This window comes from Elephantulus edwardii, unplaced genomic scaffold (assembly GCF_000299155.1).
Source record: "Elephantulus edwardii isolate Elephantulus edwardi_28Jun2011 unplaced genomic scaffold, EleEdw1.0 scaffold00045, whole genome shotgun sequence".
NCBI classification, from domain to species: domain Eukaryota; kingdom Metazoa; phylum Chordata; class Mammalia; order Macroscelidea; family Macroscelididae; genus Elephantulus; species Elephantulus edwardii.
The window spans coordinates 1,036,084-1,046,868 of record NW_006399795.1 but is presented as its reverse complement, the minus strand read 5'-3'; the positions used below and the strand labels follow the sequence as shown (position 1 = coordinate 1,046,868).

Here is a 10,785-nt window from a genome sequence, read left to right as displayed (position 1 = left end):
TCTCTTGCCTGTAATATTAATTAAATTGTTTCATAACTTCCACATTCTGTTGGGTCAGCTTTCTCAGGAATAGAAATAAATATGAATCTCTTCCAGTCAACTTGCCAGATAGCTGTCTTCCAAATATCCTGGCATAGACTGGTGAGCACGTTCAGGGCTGCATCTATCATTTGAAACATGTCAATTAGTATCCCATCAGTACCTGAGGTCTTATTTTTTGCCAATGCCTTCAGTGTGTCTTTAACTCCTTCCTTCATTACCATTGGCTCTTGTTCATAGGGTACTTCCTAAAATTTTTCAGTGTCTATGAATTTTTTGTTTGTTTGTTTGTTTTCTTCTTCTTTTTTTCTCTTTAATGTTGGATGGGTGAGCTTGAGCCTGCAAGGAGCAGCTGGCCCTAGACTCTTTCAAGTCCTTATTTCTTTGCCTCCAATTCTTACATGTCCAAGGACAGAAAACCACAGACATGCCTTTGTAGAAGGAGGAATTTTTTTGTTTTGTTTTTTAACCAATTCTTTTTGGTTCAGTGACTCAACTCCATCTTCTTTTGATGCTTTCTGGATCATTCAAGATTTTGCCCATCTCTCAGTATTTTGAATTCTTGGATCATTCAAGATTGAGTATCAAACTTGTTTTTTCAGTTCTTTCAGCTTTAGAAATGCTGAGCAAGTTCATCCCTTTTTATTCTCTAACTCCAGGCCGTTGCACATTCCATTATAGCACTTGGCTTTGTCTTCTCGAGCCACCCTTTGAGATCTTTTGTTCTCTTTTCTTTTGGTATTCCTTCCTTTTATTTTAGCTCTAAGTGCTCTAGTGCAATTCTCAGAGTCTCTTCTGACATCCATTTAGATCTTTTCTTCCTCTTCTACCTTTGTAACAAGTTGTCTTGAAAACAAGTAAATATACAACAATGAAAGATTTTTTTTTTCAAACAGAAAAGCAAACTCGTGGGGTGGGGGCAGAGAGGAGAATGTACAACAATGAATGAATGGAAATCCAAATTCTCTATAAACTTTCATGAAAATATCAATTTTTTTTAAAAAAGGGAGGAAAAACAAGTAAATACCTGAAATTCTGCCTAGCAAAGAATTAAAAAAAAATCACCTCATTGCCATTGAGTTGGAAACTACTCATTCCTGACACTCTAAAGGGACTGTAAATCCCACTGGAAGAGACCACTCATCTTACTTTCGTGGAGCACAGGTGGATTTGAATCTTGGAAGAGGTGCCACATTTGAGTGAGCAGTGCATCTTTCTCTAGACTACACCACCAGAGCTCCCTGGCTTTATTGATAAAGGCACATAAATGAAGTCTTTATAAATGCTAACTATCAGTTTTGTTGGTGGATAATCTGCTTCTAAACTATTATTTTTTAAAAAATCTTAATTTGATTTTGTTAAATATCCATAATCTCAGATGCTTGCAGGGTTAAGATGAAAATATCAAAAGAAGGGGAGCTCTGGTGGCCTAGTGGTAAGGAGCTGCAACTACAATCCCAGAGGCGCACGGTTCGAATCTACCAGATGCTCTGCCGGGGAAGGAGGGACAATCTCCTCCTGTACCAGTCAGATCTGATTTGACGGTACACTCACACAAAAATAATAAAATAAAATTTAAAAAAAGAAAATATCAAAAGAGACCTACCATCTTCAAAGAAATCATTGAATGAGAAAACCAGAAATGAGTGTGAGATGCAATTCAAGGGTGAGAAGTGCCTAGAAGGATTTCAAATCCCAGCACCACACTTGGGAGCTGAGTGCTCTCAGTGGGGTCCTTTGTATTTCTGTGTCTCAGTTTTCTCATCTAAAAAATGGGGATAGTAACTGTCCTGACATCATGGTCCTTTTTCCCTCCGCTGACAATAAAAAACATTCTGGGAAAAGAGAACAGCAGGGAGTAGGGCTTCAGAGCCTGAAAGCAAGGTGGAAGGGGTGGAGAGCAGTGGAATGCATGCAAGGAGATCCATAGAGCGGTGACCAGTGACCCCAACCAGGACTCTCTGCTGGTTAAAACAACCTAATAGGATTCTAGTGGTGGTCTCCTCGTCTGCTTTGGAAAGTAAAATTCTCTATTTGGATGGAGAGGAAGAGATGATGTGAACTCCTGAGAAAGGTTTTCGTTGTTACTCTCTACCTTTGAGTCAGAACTTACCCATAGCTGACCCTTCAGCAGGTTATCACAGGAAGTTAATCGCATGAGAGATGGCCCATCTTTCTCCCACTTCCTTCTCCTTTCAGAGACAGGAGTACAGTAAAAATCTGGGCTTCTTGTCAGACTCTTTTAACCTTATGTAGCTGAGGCATGAAAATCCTATTAAACTCAGCGTTTAATGTTCTTTCCCAGGACGATATCAGGGAATTAAAGGCTTGAAGCTAAGGGTTGGGGAAAGTTAAAGGAGTTACCCAAAGTGAACCACCTAATTGTGTACATGTAGGTGCGTGCACGCGCGCGCGCGCACACACACACACACACACACACACACATGCTGCCCCTAGTCTCGGTTATTTCAGCTTAAGTCTATCTTTTGGAAACAATAGTTACCAAGTTAGTGTCTCAAATGGTGACATTCTTTTGGATAGATATAATATACACATTGCATAAATTTGTCATGCAAATCTGTCACACCCGTTTTTCTCCTGGGAAGAACCTGCCTTGCTATGAAAAGGAACTTCTGAGAAATGTCTAAGTCTTTGAGGTGTTTATAGACATTTCGGAGTAGGAAAATCGCCCTACCCCGATAAATCAGCTTTTGATATCAGTGTCCCACCCTACTATTAAGGTGCTCATTGAGATTTTTCAAGAAAATACAGGCTTAGGTGAGGTGTTTGAGAAATTATTTTTCAGTGCAGAGAAACAAATCCGCTTCAAAAGATACTTATGCCATGTTGATTTTTATTTCATCATGATTCTTTCAAAAGTAAGAAATCATCCTTATAAAATAATAAAATAAATAAATAAATTAGAACAAGTAGACATCTCTTCTTCAAAGGGAATCAAAGGGTTGCATTAGGAGGCTTTAAGGAATCCCTGTGTTGATTACTTCTGCCAGAACTTCATCTTCGTATCTCTTAGAACTGTGGGGAAAAGACAGAAGGAAGATATGTCTGTAAAATAAGGAACTAAGGCAGGATGTGAGGGTCCTCTCATTAAGTGCCACCCATTCTACACCCAGTCCTCAGGGGTTCTTACTGTGTAAAGGCTTGAAACAAGGGATTTCTCATTTATAAACTGAGGCAACAAGGGAGAAGTATGTATGGGACCACTTCTGCTCTAGGTAGGGGAAGATGTCAGACAATGAATAATGTCCCCTAAGGAGATTCTGCACCTTTGAGTAGAAGAGGTGATCAGAAGTGTGGAGGGGCTTAGAGACATGACAATAACCAATTGCCCAGATTTGATAATTTCAGAAAGATATCCTGTGACCCTGAGGTTTCAGCAAGAGCAGTGATGTGACTAGTATTCCTTTAGACGAAGAGCAGCACACAGAGAGAGAGAGAGAGACAAGAAACACTGAAGTGACCCAAGGGGTAGGTCACATAGAAATGGGCTAAGTTTTACAGAACTCCTGTGGAGTATTAGGGTGAGGACTCACCATTACAGCCCAGGCCGCTTTGTAAATTGATGCGTTCCATCTTCCGCCCAAAGCAGCTGCCAGGAGTGGGCTTCTTGTTGCGGGTTTGTGCGACCCGCACAGGCTTAAGGGCACTGGTCTGGATGCCATTTGTGGGGGTTGTCTTCAAGGACTTCCGGAGGACATTTGTGGGGGTTGTCTTCAGGGACTCCCAGAGAACATTTGTGGAGGTTGTCTTCATGGTCTTCTGGGCTCTGACAGGGACGCGGTCCTGCTCGTGAGAATCCACAGCCATCCGCTCCGCCTGTCGCTCCCTTGTGTCTAGCAGCTTCTGTAATGAATGGAGAAACCTGAGCTTTGAATACCTTTTTACTTCCTACACCTTCCCTAGATGGAGCCCAAGTTAAAAGGCTACCCTGAGTTAAGAGATCTTGGCACTCAGTTTTGTGCTTCCTGATTCTTTTTTTTTCCCCCCTGATTCTTTTATCACCAATACCCACAGTTAAGTAGGAATCCCTTGGGATGGGAGTTGGAGGGCTGATCTTTGCTTCTGGGCATATCTCTGAATGGCCATTTCTAGTCTCTCTGCTCTCTCACCTGCATCTTGGGCAGATCCGAAGCCAGGTCTGAGAAGCCGAGGGGATAGGAAAGACCTGGAGGAGGTAACAGGTACAAGAACAGAAAGAGCAGGAGCGCCTGAGCCATTGAGGTATGAGAGTCCTTGTCGTTGGGAGACGCCGGGGTTGCTGCTGCTTCTGCTGCTGTCTCCAATTTCCAATCCCCCCTCTTCAAGATCTGAGAGTGCTGTGCCGATTTACCCGGGCAACCTTGGCTTTTTATACTAGAATGGGAGCACCGGGGCGGGTCCTGCGGTTTGGGGTTATCTCTGCTTTATCAATCGTGTTCCAGATCCTTTGAGCTCAGGGCTTGGGCATGCACACCTCCGCCTCTGCTATGGGTGCTTCCCAGGGATGGAAGCTGAGGAGAGCAGGCCTTGTATAGAAATGGGCTGGGCCTAGTCTGGAGCGCTCAGGAGACACCAAATGGGTCCCTTGTCTCCTGCTCCTTTCTTTCTTCTCTGCAAAAATCTAGAGGCCTTGGCTTTGTGCAGTCTCCTCCACTCTCCACCCCCAAGCATTCCTGGAGAGGGTAGGGAGAATCCCGGGACGGAGTTCTGACGTTGGACACGACCGCGGGGTGCACAGTGACTCAGCGAGAACAGTGCCAGACGGCCCACCACTTTCCCTCCGCATTTATAATCAGCACCCCGCCCTAGATCCTAAAGCCTAGACGGGCATAGCGGCTGCCAGGCGCGCTGAGCGCTGTCCGTGGTGCTGACTGGTTCTGCCGCACTTTGCACGTACTCTGTTCAAGAAATGTGACAACTGGATTTTCCAACCGAAAGACCTGTGTAGGGCCAGGGCAAGAGATCTCCAACACCACTCCCCCCCCCTCCTATTCCTGCTTCCCCCATGAAACTTACACCCCCTCCTATTCCTGCTTCCCCCATGAAACTTACAGCACTAGGGTACCGCCGCCCCCCCGCCCCCCCGTGTCACTCGATTAAATGCCTGCGTATGACAAGGGACTTAAGGAATGCTGACCTTTCTTCTGTTCATCCCTTAAAGGGTAGAGCTGATTCGGCTGGAATTTTGAGAGGCATATATCCCCTCCACCCCAGGATGAAGTCATCCAGGAATGCCTTCTATCACCGGCCCTCCAGTTGCCAACACCTCCTCTCCCCTACCAAGCCAGATATATGATGGAAAAAAAGAAGTGATGACTGGAAGGATGGCGAGCTATTTGGTGGGACACGGATTCAGGGCATGCCTCCACGTTCTAATTTCTCCTCCATATGATCACTTATGACCTAATCCTATTATAGCAGCAGATGTGAACACATGTGTGATCAGAACTAGGATTAAAAAAAAAATAAAATAAATTACTCTGGGAAGAGACAGAGCTGCTTCAATTCCCCCTAAAGTGTGTGAACCCCTAAAGTGTGCATGCCCTTCAAGGGGGACCACTGATGTAAATGCCCTTTCAGAGAATGGTGTTAGTAAGAAGCAAGGTGAGTATACAGACCTGTACAGGGAGGGAGATGAAATGACATAGATGAGGGAAAGGGTCACAAGAATAAGTTTGGCCCCCTAAGCATCCTCATTCTCCAACTTTCCTAATTGTGTGGTCCCCACCTCACTGCACTTAAGTCCTCACCTCGCCATCCACTCTCAAAAGGGGAGACATCTCATGTTGATGCCATTGCAGCCACCCAAATGGTCAAGGGCAACACAATGTTAGGGCAGGGAATAATACCCAGGAGATCTTGACCTACCCACCTGCACACTGCCCCAGTCAATGTCATCACTCAGTAGGCTTTCACATCCCTCAGCATTGCTGTCCCCACATCTGCTTCTCTTGAATCAGAGGAAAGAGCATAGGATCTCAAATCCTAAGTCCGAATCCCAACCCTCTCTCTGTCTCAGATTTAACTGTTCTGCAGAAGCTGTGACCCTGCCGGGCTCTATGTACTCACCCAGGAAAAAGAGAGAGGCTAAGGGACCAGCCAGGTTCCAGCTCTACCCTTCTCATGTTCCTAATAGCCTTGTGTCACCACAGACAAGTCATTTAACCTTTCCATGTCCCTATTTCCCCATATACAAAATGGAACGGAATGATATTTTCTAAGAATGAGAACAATTCAGCAGCAAACAATGCTTGATTTGTTTGCTGGAAGATTCAGAGCTCTCAGATCTCATCTTCTCAGGCACCTCCAAAGCTTACATGATGGCCTTGGCACCTCAGTGTTCCTGCAGAAGAGTCTGGGTAACCTCTTCCTGGAGATTGTTCACATCAGGACTTAACTTCTTCACCATCAGACATTTATTAAACTCCAACTGTGTGCAGTATGGGCCAGTCCCTTGTCTCCAGGGTGTTTCCTGGAGAAAAAGCAACCTCTCAAATTTTTTAAGACAAGTCACATGACTTCTGCTTTAGACTTGTCACTCTGTTTTTGGTGCCAGATCAGGATGGCTGTTTGCTTTTCAAGAAAGCACTCAATTCAGAAGATAGAGAGTTGTCTGATGTTGTCACCTCCATGCCTGGCACATGTACTTACACACAACCACACACCTGCCCCTAGGCAAAGGAAATGTTGATTTGGAACCCTAGTAAGGGCAGGATGGGGTTGATGTGAGTCCTTCCCTTAGAACAGACCCATGGCCAGGTAATCCCTAAAGCTGAGTCTTAAGTATGATATGTCCTAGTCTGCGGTACAAAGGGATGTCCAAATACAGCCATAAATGCACAGTGTGAAGAGGATAAAATTGATGAATGGGACCTTCTAAAGATTAAATCTCTTTGCTCATCAAAACCTTTCCCCAACAGGGTAAAATAACAAAACAAAACAAAACCCTACTAACTGGGAACAAACATTCGGCAATACCTCAGACAACAGTCTCATCATGAAAGTTTACAGAATCCCATAGGGCCTCCAGAAGAAAACGACTGAGAACCTAATTACAAAATGGACAAAAGACTTTTCACAGAGAAAGACACTCAGACAGCCAACAGGCACATGAAAAAGTGCTCTAAATCACTAGCAATAAGAGAGATGCAAATAAAAACCACAATGAGATACCATCTTATACCAGTAGCAGTGGCAAAGTTTAACAGGGCAGCAAGTAATAAATGTTGGAGAGGATGTAGTGAGATAGGAACTGTTATACATTGTTGGTAGGATTGTAAAATGGTAGAACCACTCTGGAAAGTAGTTTGACATTTCCTCAAAAACCTGAACATAGAAATTCCACATGACCCAGCTATTCCACTGCTTGGAATATACCTTGAGAAAATGAGAACTGAGGCACACACAGAGATTTGTACACCAGTGTTCACAGCAGCATTATTCACCTTAGCAAGAACATTGAAACAGTCCAAATATCCAACCACAATGGAATGGATTGAGAAGTTGTGATACATTCTCACAATGGAATACTATGTAGCACACAGGAGCAACGATTATGTAAATTACTACTAATATGGGAGGGACTGGAAAGCATTATGCTGTGAACTAACTCAGTCTCATATGGATAAATACTGTATAAGACCATTATTGTAGAATGAGCACAAGGATCCTAGGAGGCGAGCAGGGGTGCTTAATCATAGGGTCACACAATCTGATGGGTGGAGGGAGGGATGGGTAAAAGCAAGGGCGAAGATCCAGTGTGAAAAATAATGTGTACAAATTTTATGAACATTGTATGTAAACCTGTATAAAATGTTTTAAAAAATTTAAAGGTATGATAGGGATGACATCATGCTCCACTTTAAGGGTGGGAATGTGATTAAGCAGTTATTAATCATCTCCAAATTGTTGAGGACCAATGATGTCAGTTTGAGGACTAAGGTGTGCCTTATTCAGTGCATGATCTTTTCAATTGCTATGCATCTGAGATCTGGACAATGACTAAGAATCACAGAAGAAGAATTGATACCTTTGAGCTGTGGGTTTTGGAGAGACATAACGAATATTCCATGGACTGTCAAAAGAACAAACAGATGAAGGTACAGCCAGAGTGCTCCTTGGAGGCAAAGATGATAAAGCTTTGTGTCACATAATGTAGGCATGGTACAAAACATGCCTACATTATGGTACAAAACATGCCTACATTATGTGACACAAAGCTTTATCATCTTTGCCTCCAAGGAGCACTCTGGCTGTACCTTCATCTGTTTGTTCTTTTGTGTTGCATGTTACTAGGAAAGGTTATTCCTGGGAGAAGGACATCTTTCTTGGAAAGGTGGAGGGTCAGCAAAAGAAAGGAAGATTCTCAACCAGATGGATTGACACAGTGACTGCTGCAGCAGGCTCCAGTGTGTCAGAAATTGTGAGGGTGGCACAGGATAGGACAAGGTTCAGATTTGTTGTTCATAGGGTCTGTACGGAACGACTTGATGACACCTAACAACATAGCATTAACCATCTGTTTCCATCACCAACTGTGAGAAATCATTCAGTAAGTTAAAATGAATAGTTTATATTTGAGAGCTTCCATGTACCTAAACAAACTTTCTACTCTCTTGAGTATAGAAAGAGAAGAAACAAACAATTCTTGGAGCACATCATAGATCAATTTTTATCAGTGAAAACAAGGAATATGCCATTGCAATTTTCCTAATGTACTAAATAAAATATTAGCGAGCTTGACTGGAGGTTTTGAGCTGATAATACAGTAAAGTCATCTAAAAACTGTGAGTCAGATGTTTTGGAAAAGGCCACAATTGCAGTCTTGCCTTATTGTTATTGTTAATTGTCATCAAGTCGACTATGACTCATAATAACCCTATAAACAACAGCTCTGAATCTTGACTTATCTTGTGACATCTTCACCATCTATGATGTGCTTGAACTCATTGTTACACTCACTATGTCAGTTAATTTTGTGGAGGGTCTTCCTCTCTTTCTCTGACCCTCAACCTTTCCCAGCATGATGTCTTTGTCCAACGATTGGTCCCTTCTGACCACATTCACAAATTATGTTAGACAAAGTTTTACCATTCTTTCCTCAAAGAAGCTGCCTAGTTGCTCTTCCTCCAGGACAGCCTTGTTTGTTCTTTTGGCAGTTCATTGGATATTCAGTACTCTTCTCCAACACTGCAATTCAAAGACATCAATTTATCTTCTGTCATCTTTATTCACTGTCCAACTATTGGATGCATAGCAAGTGACTGAACTTGAGGCAGGCACACCTCGGTCTTTAAACTGACACTCTTGTTCTTTAGCATTTTGAAGAGGTCCCTGACAGTAGATTTTTCCAATGCAATTTTTTTTAAATGTATTGCTATTATAAATGGAACCAGGTAAGATGAAATTGTTGGCAACTTCAATCATTTCTCCATTATGATGTTGTCTATTGGTCTAGTGGTGAAGATTTTTGTTTTCTTGATGTCAAGACGTAATCTATATTATGAATGGAAAATTCAAGTTTTCTATAAACTTTCATTAAATTCTTAAAAAAAAAGATATAATCCGTACTGAAGGCTGCAGTCCTTGGTTTTCTGTATCACGTGTCTTGAGTCCTCTTCACTTTCCACAAGCAAGGTTGTGTCATCTGCATAATGCAGATTGTTGATGAGTCTCCCTCCAATCCCAATGGTCCATTCTTCTTCATATAGTTCAACTTCTTGAATTATCTGCTCAACATACAAATTCATAACCATTGATTATTGGTCATATGCATGCAGTATTAACCAATCCTTTTTGGTACAGTGACTCTGTTTTTTCCACTTTCTTTTGATGCTTCCTGAATCATTTGAGATTTTGTTCATAGACTCCTTTAGGATTGCAACTCAAGGCTTGAATGTGTTTTTCAGTTCTTTCAGTTCGAGAAATGCTGGGCATGTTCATCTCTTTTGATTTTCTAACCTCAGTTCTTTGCACATTTCATTGTAATACTTTGTCTTTTTGAACTACCCTTTGAAATCTTCTGTTCTCTTTTACTTCAGTAATTATTTCCTTTGTTTTGACCTCTGTCTGTGCTAGTGCCATTTTCAGAGTCTCTCCTGGCATCCATTTTGGTCTTTTCTTTATCTTCTGCCTTTGGATGTTTGTTTGTTTGTTTGTTTTTTGTTTGTTGTGTGTTGTTTTTTCTTTTACTTCTATCATAGATGATATCCTTTATATCATCCTATAACTCTTGTTTCTTTAATTAGCATTAAGTTTTGCCTTGTTTTTCTTAGATGTCATTCAGTCAAGTATGAGTCATAGCCACCCTATGAGCGACCAATATGAACACTCTCCTGTCCTGTGCCATCCTTACAATCTCTAACACACTCAAGCCCATTTTCCTAGTTATGATGTCCATCCATCTGGTTAGGAATTTTCCTCTCTTTTGCTGTCCCTCTACCTTCCCTCACATCATGTCCTTCTCCAAGGAATAACCACTCCTAGCTACATATCCAAAGCACGTAGGATGAAGTTTTGCTAGCCTTACCTCCAAGGACACTCTAGTTTCACCTTCTTCGAGATATATTTGTTTGTTCTTTCAACATGCCATGGGATATTTCATATTTCTTTTTTTAAATAATTTTAATGAACATTTACAAAGAATTTGGATTTCCATTCATTCATTGCTGCACTTCTCTACCCGCCCAACCCTCTCCCCCCGCCCCCCAGTTTGCTCCTCTCTTTCAAAAGTAAAAGAAAGACTCC

At 42.2% G+C, this 10,785-nt stretch overlaps 1 protein-coding gene across 1 annotated transcript; it reads right to left on the bottom strand.

Annotated features, from left to right (window-relative positions):
* Positions 1 to 3,576: 3,576 nt before the first annotated feature.
* Positions 3,577 to 4,277, bottom strand: NPPB (natriuretic peptide B). The gene is made up of 2 exons (XM_006885892.1): positions 4,170 to 4,277; positions 3,577 to 3,903 (listed from the first exon to the last, which is right to left on the bottom strand). The coding sequence occupies exons 1-2, from the start codon at positions 4,275 to 4,277 to the stop codon at positions 3,577 to 3,579; spliced, it is 435 nt and encodes a 144-aa protein (XP_006885954.1).
* Positions 4,278 to 10,785: the final 6,508 nt, after the last annotated feature.

Coding starts and splice junctions, on each gene's coding strand:
- NPPB (XM_006885892.1), bottom strand. CDS start 4,277: ATGGCTCAGGCGCTCCTGCTCTTTCTGTTCTTGTACCTGTTACCTCCT. Junction 3,904..4,169: donor CGGATCTGCCCAAGATGCAG/GTGAGAGAGCAG, acceptor CATTCATTACAG/AAGCTGCTAGACACAAGGGA.